Source organism: Mus musculus, chromosome 14 (genome assembly GCF_000001635.26).
Source record: "Mus musculus strain C57BL/6J chromosome 14, GRCm38.p6 C57BL/6J".
NCBI classification, from domain to species: domain Eukaryota; kingdom Metazoa; phylum Chordata; class Mammalia; order Rodentia; family Muridae; genus Mus; species Mus musculus.
In genome coordinates, this window is record NC_000080.6 from 63,202,689 (window position 1) to 63,218,051 (window position 15,363).

The 15,363-nt window shown below is 46.7% G+C and overlaps 1 protein-coding gene across 4 annotated transcripts in view; it reads right to left on the reverse strand.

Annotated features, from left to right (window-relative positions):
* Positions 1-15,363, reverse strand: part of Gata4 (GATA binding protein 4) — a 72,799-nt gene that overhangs the window by 3,775 nt on the left and 53,661 nt on the right. For 3 of the 4 annotated variants that reach the window (NM_001310610.1, XM_011244956.3, XM_011244957.3), the window contains exons 3-5: positions 1,901-2,070; positions 971-1,096; positions 623-710 (exon numbers count right to left, since the gene is read on the reverse strand). In NM_001310610.1, coding sequence (NP_001297539.1) covers positions 623-710; positions 971-1,096; positions 1,901-2,070 — 384 coding nt within the window. The remainder of the gene's footprint in view (positions 1-622; positions 711-970; positions 1,097-1,900; positions 2,071-15,363) is intronic. The other variant, NM_008092.4, reaches the window with a different exon arrangement.

Sequence of the window (15,363 nt, forward strand, 5' to 3'; positions counted from 1 at the left end):
GCCAGGCGTGGTGGCGCATGCCTATAATCCTAATACTTTAGGAGGCTGAGGCAGGAGGGGCTGTGAGTTCAAGGCTATCCTGAGCTACATAGAGACTGTGACAACAGAACGGTATATTGACTAGACTATTGATCCCGGAGTGAACATTCCAGATCCCAGTCAATAGCAATGTGATTTTAGGCCATTGCACTTGACTTTCAGTTTGCTTCTCAGGAAGATAGGATGACACTGCTTCTGTGGGGTCTTGAGAGGATCCCTGAAGGAACTTGTACAAGTTCAGAGCACCATGTGATACACATGTACCCCGATTATAGATCAGTCTGTCAGGAGCACGGCTAATGGGAACTTGTCTGCTTTGATTAAAGCTTGAAAAATGGACCACTGAGCAAAATTTCTCTCTCCGGCCCCACACTGATTGAACCAGCCTATTGCAAGGGCAGTCGTCATAGGGTTTCCTTGTGCTGACTTCTTTACTGGGTTATTACTGTGCTCTGAGAGAACTGAGGGGGTTAGCATCGTACCTTGGCTGCCGAGGGTGGCCGCCTACCAGAGCAGACATGGTTCTCAGATGCTCTGGGAACTTCTGACTTGTTCCATGCTTACACACAGATCTATTCCTCACCTGCTGGCGTCTTAGATTTATTCAGGTTCTTGGGCTTCCGTTTTCTGGTTTGAATCCCCTCCTTCCGCATTGCAAGAGGCCTGGGAACCTGAAGGGTTGGAATTAAATATGGATTTCCAGTTGTGAGTCTGTTATAGTATTCACACACACACACACACACACACACACACACACACACACACACACACAAATAAATGAAGGTTTTTAAAAGAAGGAGCAAGTGGATTCTATTCTGGAGGGAAGAGCAGTGAGACCTGCAGAATGGGAGTGGAGAATGCTCCTCTCAGGCAGAGCTGAGGGCATGAGGGAGGTGGGGCATAGACACAGCAGGGCAGGGCATCCACTCACCCCATGGAGCTTCATGTAGAGGCCGCAGGCATTACATACAGGCTCACCCTCGGCATTACGACGCCACAGCGTGGTGGTGGTAGTCTGGCAGTTGGCACAGGAGAGGCCTACCCGGCGGGAAGCGGACTACAACATAGAAAGGAAGTGTTTTGTGTTTAGCAGGGCTAGGCCAGGATAGTCCCTTGGGAGCCCCTGGGCTAGCCTTAGCACTATCTCTGGGTATCTAGACAATTCATAGAAACAGATGGGAGCCTCGGTCAACAGAAAAAATTCTTCCCCAAGGTGGAATTCATGAATTCCAGGGCCTGACGTTTGGGGTGTTTAGGGTGAGGAGTTTGATGGGCTTCAATGAGGAAGCTTCAGAATGTAGCTCTCTATTCCCCTTCCCTGCCATACACCAGGGTTGGTATTAGTCAGAGTCAGATGGCACCAGAGAGAGAGAGAGAGAGAGAGAGAGAGAGAGAGAGAGAGAGAGAGAGAGAGAGAGAGCGCAGAGATCCAGGTGGCAAATACCTGGCCCCAGTTCTAGGCCTTCCCAACCAGGACTCACACCTACTGCTTTACCTTCTTGGACTCTGGGTCGTGCTAGGGGATCAACTGAAAATAAGACAGATCCTGGTTTACGTTGGCTTTCGAGACAAAGGGCCTGGAGTCCAGGAGACCTGGGTCTGGCTTCTCATGGCCAGTGTCTGTTGCCAGTCACCTTTTTGAGCTTCACTTTCCTCTATTGCATTGTGATAGATTAGCTGGGCCAGCATCTTTGGAGCGAGTGCAAGTTCACTCTAAGAGTGTGAGAGGCTCCTTCCTTCCTCCCACATACCTAACCCCTCAGCTTATATCCTTCAAGCCTCAAAGCCAAGTTCAGGGAGGAGGGGAGAACCTGACTGCTCTCCAGGCTGGCGGACCTAAGCTATAGAGATGCTCACTTACCAGGCGGCGCTGAGGCTTAATGAGGGGCCGGTTGATGCCGTTCATCTTGTGATAGAGGCCACAGGCATTGCACAGGTAGTGTCCCGTCCCATCTCGCCTCCAGAGTGGGGTGGACATGGCCCCACAATTGACACACTCTCTGCCTTCTGAGAAGTCATCAAACATATCTACTGGGGGAGGACACAGGAGAAAAGACACAAATGGTTTGTTTTGCTCAGAGACCTTTCACCTAGAAAGCAGGGCAGGATGTCTCCCGGGAGACTGATTCTTCCTCACTTAGGCCCGAATGGCCAGTGGGTTCCACTCTCTGCCATCCAGGGCTGTTTAAGATAAGAGTCATCAGCTGCTCAGGTTCTAGGGGACCCTTTTGAGTTCATGTCTTGCCTCTAGACATCTTTATAGTATCCACCTAACCTACTCAGACTCTTTTCTTCATTTTCCTTTTCAAAAGTATGGCCATGTGATGATTTGATCATGAACTGTCCTCACAGCCTTCTGTTTTGGACACCTGGTCCCCAGCTGGTGGCTCTATTTTGGGAGGCTGTGGAACCCAGCTAGGAGGTGGAGCCCGGCTGGCAGAAGCTCAAGGTTACACTGGGACCCTTGCTCCTCATGTGCTCTCCCTGCTTTCTGGTCTGTGGTACTCTAAAACCTCCACAGTATACTGACAGCCCTACCCACTCCTCCATGATTCCTTTGCCACAGGGAACCAAATCCCTATGAAATCATAAGCTAGAATAACTCTGTTATCTGTTAAGCAATTTTTTTCCCTAGCTCTCGTGGTCCTAGTAATTGCAAAAGTAACTCATGCTGATTATTGTTCCTTTGGAGTGTGTGTGATGGAATGTAGAGGTATTTACACTGTAGGAGAATTAATACTGAAACATATAAAGAAAGTACAGGTCACTAGCAGAGTTGTGGGTGTGTCGTTTTATTCTGTCCTTTGTAAGACTTCCAGTGTTGACACATGTTTTTGCCTAGTTGAGGTCAAGCTGATATGGTCAAGCCTATCTTGCTTTGCTATGTTTGCTTACTGCCCTAATGTGTTACCACATTGGAAGTGTATTATAAACTCCTCCCATCACACTGTAATTGTCCATCATTGAAATGTTTCCTCACCTTTCGCTTCTGCTCTTCAATAGCTGCTTAATCCCTGCCTAGTTTCTGGCATTTGTTTTGTAAATATGGGTCTCTTTGTATGTAAATCTATGAGTTTCTGCTTATTACTCTGAATTCTATTCTAGAAGGAGATTGTCTAGGTCAGGGAGACTAGAGTTTTGTTTACATTCTTAAATGAGTCGTTCTTAGTTTTCCCACATGTGACAGTTAGCTTTAACTGTCAACTTGACACAGAACTATTGCGAACTGAATTACCTCAGAAGAGAGTCTCAATGAGAGTCTCAATGAGTCTACATGGGATTGGCTGTGAGCATGCATATGGAAGATTGTCTTAAGCTAATTGATGTGGAAAGACCCAGCCCAGTGTAGGCAGCACCATTCCCTATGCAAGGAGTCCTGAACTGTGCAAGAGTAGAGAAAAGGAATGCAAGCAAGCAAGCAAGCATGGATGCACACATTCTTTTCTCTCTGCTCTTGACGGTGGATGTGATGGGAACTGTTACCTCAAGCTCCTGCTCCTGGAACTCCCTACAGTGATGGGACTGTAACTTGGAATTGTAATGTAAAGTAAACCCCTTTCTCTCTTCTGTTTCTTTTTGTCAGGGTATTTTATCACAGCAACAGAAATGAAACTAGGATCCCATTGTAACCATATGCATGATCTGATATTATTGTTTGCCCTTTTCTTGGTATATGGAGCATATAATAAAGACACAGACCAAAATCCTTAGTGCCTTAGAGTCAATCAAATGTAAGTGTCAGCCCTCCACCAGAAGAAGGCTGTCACCCTCTGCCATCCTTCCATTCACTAAACCTTCCCCTTTATCTTCCATGTCTGCAGAATTCTACAACTGGCGGAGCCCACATGTCCCTTCTCATTGTCCAAGTGAGAGAGGTAGGGTTGGTTTTCTCATTCCCTTTGACCTATATTAAGCCTAGTTAAAAGCTTCCAGAATTCTCTCTGACTCATGCCATCTACTTTTTTTTTTTTTTTTTTGTCCCTAAGCATAGCCACCTTGGTCTCCATATTACCCCTTTCCTGATACCAAAGGCAATGCTGAGTTCTCCGGGAAAGCCAGTGGTACCCCTTAAAAGTGGACCCCTTAAAGGTCCTTCCCTCCTTTAGCCCCAGGTCTGGGGTTTGCCAGCTCTGCTGTTCAGTAATCCGTACTAAGAGAACGTTGGCTGGAAACGGATAGGGCACCCTCCTCATAACTCTGGGTACATAAACAGTCATTTACACCTGCAAACAGGTAGCAGTGTGTCTATGCCAAGCAAACAATATACAGGTGTGAGGGGCCGTTTGCTCAAGCCAGGGAGTTAAGTCAGCACAGAGGCTATTTTTACACCTGTGTCACACTGAAGGCCTTTCATCAAGGTCACCTGCCTCTAGAGGTGACTCTTGCCCATGGCCTGCTCTCTACTGGGCCACCACCAGCACCAGCACCAGCAGCTTGTCATCTGCAGCCTGTCAGCCTGGCTCTTTCCTCTCAAGCCCTCTCCTGAGAACAGTAGAAAGGTCAGGAGTTCCCAGAGCCAGAAGCCAGCAGGGCTGAGAGGGAGTTAGCAGTAGGCTTTTGTTCGCCATGAACACTAGATGGCACTACAGTCTCTAAATGTAACCAAGACCACAATGTTTCTCTAATAGGTTCAACTCCATACTCTCCCTTTAAAGATGCTCATGCCAGTTTCTTTCCCCCTCTGGTTCATTTCAACTCTAGGGTAAAAACCCCTTGTGATCCACTGCTGTTTGTGAGAAGGGAGATCCCGCTTTCCCGCGCTCCCTCACACTTTGCCCATTCCTGTACATGCATATCAAAGGAAATTAGCGGAGTCCATAGATGTGTCCTCTCTGGTGCCTACTCATCCATCCCTGCTCTGAGAACTCAACACAAAGGCTGACTTGAGGAACCCCCTGCGAGTGCACCTCAAAGACCAGGCAGTGCCTTCTAACAGTGGTTTTCCTACCCAGGTGAAGTCATTGGACATTGATGAATATGCATTCATCACCCAGACACATTTAGCAAACATCTGTGATTTAAACAAGCTGACAGATGCCACAGGAGCTAAGAGGGTGCCTAGGTCTCAGAATGCTAGTGGTCGGGGTTAACAGACTGGCCCTGAGAATCAATAGTGAGCGACAAGATGACTCATTCCATTTTCAGAACTGTCAACTGGCTGTGGACTTCGTGGCAGATACCGTTGGCCTAGGATAGGAATTGTGGAAGTCCCACCCAGATAGACCTGTTAGTGCCACTCAGCAGCCAAAGGAGGGGGCAGGGCAGGAAGCAAAGACCATGTTTCCTCAAGACGTCTAGCCAGGCATGCCTGTGTATGGAGTCCACCACAAAATCTTACTACCCAACCACTTCGGTGAAATGTTACATGGGTATTTTATTTTTTAAAAAAGACTTGTTTTGTGTGTATAAGCACTTTGCCTACATGAATGTATATGTACCATGTGTGTGCCTAGTACCTGCAAAGATGAAAAGGCATCAAACCCCCTGGAACTAGAGTTACTGATGGTTGGGAGCTACCGTGTGGATTCTGGGAACCGAACCCTGTTACTCTGCAAGAGCAACAAAGTGCTCTTACTCACTGTGATGTCTCTCCAGCCCCTATAGGGAAACCTCAAGTGATTAATACAAAGGCGATGTAATGGAGGTGCAAGATGCTGACTCTGACTTGCAAAATGAGAAACAGAACATGCAAGGTGCCCTGCAGCATGGTGGCAACAGAGGCGGCCAGAAAGCAGCTTTGCTGGGACTAATTGTGGGGGCTTCTCTTTTCAGGAAAGCGCTGCTCTATGACATCATAACTTCTTTTTAAAATTCTCATTTTGAAAGAGAAGAAATATGATTCCCAAGCAAGCACCACCTGGGTTGGGGGAGCTTTTTATGCTCTTATGTAGGACACAGAAATAAATCCCCCTTCCCTCTGAGCTGAGGAACTGGAAGAATGCAGCCCATCTCTGCTACTTAGTACTTACTCTGGGGGAGAATGGGTGCCCCAGCTACGATCCACAAGTCAGTACTTCTTACTCTTTACCCCATAAAGTGCAGGGTGTACCTTCCCAGAGGGCAAGTTGAGGGCTCAGCCGTGGCTCCAGCCTGTGACAGCCTGCCTAACACTCCCACCCCTCCCCAGTACAGGTTTGGTCCTCCCACTGGGGGGCGGGGCAGTGGGAATTGACCCTAGAGAGTGGGTCAGCATCTCCCTCTGAGATGAGATAGACTCTGAGAGGATAGTCTTGTAATAATAGCTGCAAAGCATTTTGCAAACAAGAGAGAAAATGTCCAACAATGGCTGTGGAGTGCTCTGTAAACACCCAGTGGGATACCGATGATGGATTATCCTGAGGTTGGGGCAGAGGGGCAGGGGGCAGGGAAGGCAAGGGACAGAGGAACTAGGGAGAAGTTGAGGACACACACGAAAGAGAAGACTTAGAAATCTGATGCTTTCTCTAGGCATAGATGAGGCCAGACTTAGAGTCATAGATATCCTAACTCCTTTGAAGCTGCAGGCTATGAACATTGGAAGCAAAAGTTAACAGTATATATGTAGGAATTCTCAAAGTTGCTGTTTGTAGGAAATGGGAAATTCTTTCCTAATCTCAGAGACAGGCACCTAACTCCTCCTTAACACCCTATGCCCTACTTTAAACATGTTTCTTTCAAATGGGAATACATTGCCACAGGATGGATATTCCTAGAAACTATGGCAAGTTACAGCCACCCACATGCCTGGAAGGAAAATGGGGCCCTGACTTCTTGAAGCTAATACAATTAAAGGTAGGGACTCAACCTACCCCTACCTGTCTATTCATCCTGTGGAACTCACCCATAAGGCTCGGCAAATCACAGGAAGCAAATGTGGACCGGAAGAAGGACAGGAGGAGGAGAAAAGGAGAGAGGAAGAGAAGAAAACCAGGTCATGCCAGCAGCACCCTTCTGGGCACCGTGAAGAGTAGGGTTTGTCTCTTGACCTTTGAGAAACAATCCCAAGTAGCTGATGCCGCATTGCCAATTTGCACTTTGAGGGTCACACAGGCCCTAACCTGCTGTGGGTGAGTCCTTCCATCTTTCATCTGTTGGTGGAGAACAGAGTCAGAGACAAAGCCCATGCTGGAGGGACATTAGCTCCATGCTCGGGTGTCTACTTGATGTGATCTCTTCTGGACGTCTGCAGCTCAAACCTTCACCTTCTGTCTGCTATATACTGACTGCCCCCCACCCCCACCCCCCGGGCAAGTGCTGAACACACAGGCTTGGGAGAAAAATTGGAGCAAAATCTCTTTCCAAAGGTGCATTGACCCAGCTGAGAACACACAGCTCAAAGCAAATAATTCTATTAAATATGGCAGACTGCCATGAATCTGGCCTTCAGTACCCTCTCTCCACTTCTGTTGTCCTACATCACTGTGCCATGTATTCAAAGAGGGGTGACACACCATGCAGTGATCATGTCCATGCCCAAGGTAGCTAGCTATCAGGAAAAGAGCCAGAAGGAGAAGAGAATCCAAAAAGGAGAATCTTTGTGTGGGAGGGGAACAGGGTAGACACAGCCTGAACTGAATGCAAGGGACTTTTCCCTGGGCTTGGGGGGGCTTCAGGAGTGGGAATTCCACAGCCCCACCCAAACATCCCATGCTGAACTCCAGTCTCACACACAGTCAAAGTTTAGTACATTGGATTTCCTGACAGGCCACACTCAGTCTATCCCTGTGGCTGGCGCCTGGATCTGGGGAATAGGAAACAAACAAACCCCAGGGTTTTTCTGGCAACAGCTGAGCAAGCTTTAGCCCTCTGGGCTTTCTCAGGCGGCAGCAGAAGCCTGTGACAGGAGGCTGGCTGGCCAGGAGGGCCACTGCTCCTATGGTGCTCAAATGGGATTAAAGCACCTATTTTAGAAACTCAGAGAGTGTGGATCATAAGTAGTTACACAGCTAGGCCTTGGGCATATACCCTGTGAAGGCCTCCTTAACCTCTACTTCTGTGCAGGGACGCTTTAATGCCAGTGTCCATGTGGGACAAGCCTCAGGCCTATAGGGACTCTAAAACGTGACTCAGGTTCTGAAACAGCATATATGGGCAAGGATGTTCTAGATGGAAAGGAGGGAAGAAGGGAGGGAGAGATAAAACATCATCCCAGTGAAGAGGACATGTGGTGGTTTGTATACGCTTGGCCCAGTGAGGGGCGCCATTAGGAGGTGTGGCCTTGTTGGAGGAAGTGTGCCGCTGTGGGGGTGGGCTTAGGGAGCTTCTTCCTAGCTGCCTAAGGATGCCAGTCTCCTCCTTGTGGCCTTCAGATCAAGATGTAGAACCCTTTGCTTCTCCTCTAGCACTGTGTGGGCCTGGACACTACCATGCTTCCTGCCATGATGTTAACAGACTGATCCTCTGAATGTGTAAGTCAGCCCCTATGAAATGTTGTCCTTTATAAGAGTTGCCTTGATCATGGTGTCTCATCATAGCAATGGAAATCCTAATTAAGACAGGAAGGAAAGAAAAGAGGGAAGGGGAGAGGGGGAATTAGACAGGAAAGTTGAAGAACAGATGACTAAAGAGAGTATCTTCGGCTTTTTGTCAAGAGCTAATACTCAGAGGCCTCACATACTATAAGTAGGCATGGTCCTGCCACTCTATTTCCTCTGAGAACCAGAAGTTCTTCCCTCAGAAAGTCCCACAGTCTCAACTACCTACTACTCCTGCTCCTACCTGGCCTGTCACTGTTGAGTCAGTGTTAGAGGTCAGCCCAGGGTAAGGAGCAACTGAGGGATGGTTTGTAGAAATGGCTTGAAAAACAGGCATCATTTGCTAACTACTGATCTTGTGACTTTTGGCCCTGACCCAACCCTTTCTGGCTGTTATGTGAAGCTTATTCTCAACAGAATGTGTTAGCAACAGAGCCAAGAAGAGTCCAGGACCCAAACATGCTGTCTTCCCAGCATGTCTGGTCTCCAAAGCTTTAGGGGCAACTACGTGTCATTGCCCTGAAGTGTAGCCACTAGAAGAATGCTTCCCAGCCTCTATCACTGTTGTGAGCAGACCTTCCAGAATATGATGAGAACAGGCTTCCATGCAGAGTGCAGGATCCACCATAAAGCCCCGGAAGAATACTTGTGCCTCAGCAACGATTCTGTCCTAGACAACTGTGCTCTGCAGCTTGGGCCTTTGCAAGTACCATGGTAACAAACCCCACAACTTCCTTTGTCCCAGCCAGACCCTCCCAGATAAGGTGTTCAATGGATGCTCAGAATATGGTTCAGTAAATCCCGCCATCACCGTGTCTCCTGTGGTGACACGCCAGAGCTCTCCAGGCTTTAGGTTAGCAGCCATTAGCTTGGCTGCACCCATAGAGTCCTGATGAATGAACAAGCAAAAGCCTTGCTGGATTCTGCCCCATGGTGCCCTCTCTTCCCTCCACCTGGCTGTCTGACAGCTCTGCAGCTCCTCCCTCCTTCCCACATGTGGGCTCACGGGTGGTGGGGCGCCTGGAGACTACTACAGCAAAGGTGGACCTAAAAGCAAGCAGTGAAGGACGAGCATCTTCATGAACCTTCAGAGGAAATCAAGGTCTAGAGAAGAAGACACATGACCTGAGAGTGCCACTCCCAGGAAGGCCAGTGACCTAACCCTGCCCTCCCCCACACCACACTGCTGCCCTCTGGGTCATTCCATCTGTAGCGCTCTGCACACAACATGAACTCAATCTACACTGACCCATGGGGCTCCACAAAGATCTGAACCTTCTCCAAGTGTCTCCTGGGGCACCCAGGAGGGTGATACAGATTTGACTGGACTCTGTCCCTAGTCACAGTGATACTGGTCTAAGAGAGTTATCTCCGCAGCACGAGAGGTTAGCAAGAACACACCTGTACACATGTGTACAAAACTGTGCATGCACATGTAACTAACATGGATGTGTACCTGTGGGAAAGAGCACCACGTCGCATAACCACGACTCCAATAATTCCCTGGAAAATTCTCCAAAGGAAAAATATTTATTTTAAATATCTTCATGGCAAAATACTGAAAATGACCTAACTGCTCAGTGATCAGGAGGAAGAAAAAGAAATTTCAGTCAAGAAATAAAAATTGGAGTAGTGTTAAGAAAAATAAGTTATATTAGAAATATTAAGATTTCCTTCCTCAAACATGATTTAAAGTAATTAAATGGGCAAGCAACTCAATAAGTCTTCTTAGCATGCGAAGGATGGGAGATGTCTACTCCACCCTGCCCCCATTTAATAATTCCTTGGATAGTCACGTCTCAAAATAGATGGAAGGAGCCAGTCGTGATGGTGCACACCTGTAATCCCAGCACTCGGGAGGTGGAGACAGCTTCCAGAAGCTATATCTCAATTGAAACATCCTACCATACAAGAGACTCTGTCTCAAAGGACAAGTAAATGGGGGCCAGTGATGTGGCTCAGCTAGTAAAGTCACTTTCTGACCTGATCCTTGGAGCCCACATGGTAGGAGCGAACCAGTTCCTGAAAGCTGTCCTCTGACTACCTCAGGAGTGCCATGGTGCACCCATGAAAGGACAAGAGAACAAAACAAAACAAAAAACAAATAAAAGGGTGACTAAACATCTCCCACAAAGTCCCTTCTCCTCAGGGCCAGGATTCTCCTGTCAAGAGCAGTAGCCTCACCTGGCTCAAGTATCTACCATTGCATCGTGTTTTCTGCAGAGGGAGAAGGAAAGCTCTCTCTCCAGGGCACAGTCCCAGCAAATGTGAGCATGACATATAGCTTATCCAAGGATGCTGCCACCCACACAGTGGACAAAGTCCAGCACTGGTCCTGTTTCCTCCGGTCACTGGTTTCTGTGCCAGTGTTCCTTCCCAGCCTCCTCCCAGCCTACCTCCATCTTTTTGGGGTGCCCTGGGGAGAAGGCGAGAAAAGCATCCGGGGCATAATGAAGCCTGTGACAGGAAGCATGTGACAGGAGGTGTGGCTCAGCCCAGGGGGATAGCGACTTGGTAATACCATATCTCAAGTATAAATGGTGTGTGCAATCGATCCAACTATGCCATTTCTAGAGATGAGTGTGCTGTGAGTGTATAGACCCTTGTGTAAATGGCTTCTGAGGAGAAGAGTCACCTTCTGCAATAGAAGGAGACTGGAAAGACAACACAAATATCCTTCCCTAGGGAACTGGTGGCTTCAGTGAGAGAACACATAGAACAGCCAGAAAGCCTGAAGAACTCTGTACTGATTTGAAAGTCTTACTAGTTCGTATGACAAAACATCAGAAGCAAAGTATAGGGCAAAACACACACACACAGAGACACACTGCCTCTCACCAAAGAGAGAGAGAGAGAGAGTGAGAGAGAGAGAGCGAGCACCAGGGAAGAGCCTAGAGATGGATCTGCTTGTAGTCACAGTGCAGACTATGGGAGACAGAGCGGGAACAGTAATACCAGTCACTTCCAGAGAGACATCTTAGTAGCCCAGAGAGACTTCTCACTTAATACAGCCTTTATTAATTAATTAATTAATTAATTAATTAATTAGTTAATTAATTATATGTGTGTACACTGTAGCTGTCTTCAGACACTCCAGAAGAGGGCATCAGATTTTTGTTGTGAATGGTTGTGAGCCACCATGTGGTTGCTAGGATTTGAACTCAGGACCTTTGGAAGAGCAGTCGGTGCTCTTAACCGCTGAGCCATCACCAGCCCAGTACAGCCTTTTTAAGAAAAGAATTTATTTATTTTATGTATGTGAGTACACTGCAGCTGTCTTCAGACACACCAGAAGAGGATATCAGAACCCACTGCAGATGGTTGTGAGCCACCATGTGGTTGCTGGGAATTGAACTCAGGATCTCTGGAAGAGCAGTCAGTGCTCTTAACCGCTGAGCCATCTCTCTAGCCCAATACAGCTTTTTTTTTTTTTTTTAATAATACTGTGAATTTATTTCCAATGAGCAGTAAGTATTTTGCATGGTCAGGATTGTGACTGAATAATGTCACAATCTGGCATCATCCCTGCTCCATGTAGTAGAAACATTTTGAAACCAGGAAGGTTTTGTGTTTTGATTTTTTTCCCCTCCTGTCCTACCTTCCCACAAAAGCATCTTATTTCACAACCTTTTCTAAGTGGTTCTCCACTCTGCTGTCCCATCACCTTCCTCCGCCCCCTCATTCCACACCAGAGTCTCATGCTGGCTCCACAGGCAGACGCAGGCCCCAGTATGTAACAGCTTTCCTCGCCTGTGCATGGCACAGTTAGGTGAGTACACAGGGCCCCCAGTGCTGCTGCTGGCTCTGCTTGGCATCTCAAGCTAAGTTACTCGAGTGCTCCTTGACTTTACTAGGAAGTCTGAGGCAGGACTTTCCCAGGAGAGGCCTGGGACAGGCCACCTTGACTATTTGCCTCTGCACCCGTCCAGAGTATTGCAGGCTGGCAGTCTAGACGGAAATACTGAACAAATTACCAGGGTAGCTCCCTTGGGGATGAGACAATGGGTCTTTGGGGAAAGCCTTTTCCTTCCAGGCTTGCAGCCACTGTCAGAAGGAAAACAACTTCCTTTCTCCGACAGAATGGCAGCAGCCAGCCAGCCAGAGGGGAGATTTATGGAGATATAATGTGACCTCTTTATTGCCCTGAACACTAGGGAGGTGTTTCAGGGGAGATTTACGCCTTCTCAAAGGGGGAGGGGACCAGAGTGCTGAAATGTATCCACTGAGTCTGTTTTTCCCTCTCAGGGTTTCTCAGGGATTACTTAATCAAACCAAGGTTAAGCCCCCATCCCCTGCACTTAACATCTTCTCCCGCTAATCCACCCAGGTACCCTGAACTACTGCAAGCTTTCTGCATTGAGTGCAGAGTCTTGATATGAGCAGGCAAGGTTCTGTCCAGTTCTGAGTTTGGTAAAACAGAAAACAAAACAAAAAATAAATAAAGACAGTTCAATGACATTCTTCTGTAGGGTCTGGAGATTGGATTGAGTTTGGGGCTGGGGAGATGGCCCAGCTGCTAAGAGCATTGGAAGGATTCGCAGCCCCACACAGAGGTGGTGCCTGTAGCTACAGTTCTAACACTCTCCTGGCCTCCAAGGGTACCAGTCGCAGACATACATGCAAGCACAACATTCATAATATAAAATAAATAATGCTTAGCTAAGGTTCTTCCTCTCTGCCAAACCACCCGACTAGAGGCTCCATTATAATGTTCCTCGTGAATATACTTTTAGGTTTTCTTTTCCTGATTTATTCCTACAAGTTTGTACTGTAGAAATCAAAATTGCTATAAAAATCCAAACCATCCTTTAGGAGAGTGTCACATTTTTAAAGGTCTCTACTGTCACTACTATCTATCCCTAGTAATGGTGGCCGACAAGGTCCTATTTTTCAACATGTCAATTTTCTTAATTATAATTTTTATTGTTATGAAAAATTTTAAATAGTAGGAAGCTACAAAAAATAATGTTTTTATTCTTTACCATCTCAAAACCAATTTTTTGAAGGCAGCACATAAATTCTCTGGTCCACTTTTATACTTTCACACACATATAAATAAATCTCTGAACAATGTAAATATTACTTTGTGCTTTCTAAAAAAATTTTAAAGGAGTGCTTCATGCTATATAGTGAATTTTTACTTATGTTTGAAAAACATAAACTATTTCAGTCACTGAGTAAATGAGAATGTGGCAAACGATAGGGCCCCCCCTGCCTGGCCTTGTCAAATCTGAATTATTTTGCCATATTTGTGTTTGCCTCAGAATTTTTTTTTTCAGCATTGAGGATTGAACTCAGCCTCCTGCATGCCAAACACGTGCTGACCTACCTCATTTTAAACAAACAAAGCATTGTGGATGTAGCCCCTTCCCTTTCATAAGCCACAATTCCTATCTTAGATCCATCCTCACAGTATGGACCTGTTGATGTACTGCCCCATGGTTTCATTGCATCCAGCCACCACATTTTCCTTATCCATTGTCTCATTATGATATTTTGTGCTCCTTTAGCCTGAACATGAAGGCATGGGGCTCTTGAGAGATGATTGTGCCATGAGATTAAAGCTCTCATGTATGGAATTAATGCCCTTATAGGAAACAAAATATGCCGGGCGGTGGTGGCGCATGCCTTTAATCCCAGCGCTTGGGAGGCAGAGGCAGGCGGATTTCTGAGTTCGAGGCCAGCCTGGTCTACAGAGTGAGTTCCAGGACAGCCAGGGCTATACAGAGAAACCCTGCCTCAAAAAACCTAAAAAGAGAACGGTTTCAGGAAACAAAATATACCTCTCCTTTACCTCACTTGAGGGCACTGAACATCACAATTCACAAACACACCAATCAGCTATTATTAGCTTATGTGGTAGCAAGCATCCTCCAAATATCAATAGAACTTACAATGAGCTTATAATATTAAGGGCATTTTTTCTGTTCACATTACGCATCACCTGTAAGCTAGTCATAGTTCTGATATGAATGTGTGATTCCTTCTGGAATTTTAATTTTTAATTATGTTCTCATTTATTGGGAGCCATGCATGTGCCGTGGAGCATGTATGGAAATCAGAGAACAATTTTCAAGAGTTAGTTCTCTCCTCCCACCAGGTGGGATCTGGGGATCCAACTCGGTGTCAGGCTCGGTGGCAAGAGCCTTTACCTACTGCGCTGGCTATCTTGCTGACCCGCCTGCTGGCATTTAGAATGAAGTTGAATCATACATTCCATGGCAGAGCAACACAAAAGCCCTCTCCTAGATGACTGTATGGTGACACAAAGGTAAGTCCCTTTCCCAAGTCCCTATCTCCAGGGTGACAGAAGAGAGAAATGCATACTAGTCTTAGGAAAAAGCATATATACACATTCTTCTATAGTAAGATTTTTCATGAAAGTGTGTGACATTTTCCACAACTGCACAGAGAACCTTTACTCTTTTAAAGATATTATTTAGATTTTTTTAAATTTTTTATTACGTATTTTCTTCAATTACATTTCCAATGCTATCCCAAAAGTCCCCCACCCCTTCTCCCCCCCCACTCCCCTACCCACCCATTCCCATTTTTTGGCCCTGGCATTCCCCTGTACTGGGGCATATAAAGTTTGCCTGACCAATGGGCCTCTCTTTCCAGTGATGGCCGACTAGGTCATCTTTTGATACATATGCAGCTAGAGTCAAGAGCTCTGCGGTACTGGTTAGTTCATAATGTTGTTCCACCGATAGGGTTGCAATTCTCTTTAGCTCCTTGGATACTTTCTCTAGATTTCTTTTGTGTGTATGAGTGTCTGTGTGTCTGTGTACATGCATGCAATACCTGTGAAGGTCAGAAGAGGGCATCATATCCCCCTGGAACTAGAGTTACTGCTGGATGTGAGCCACCC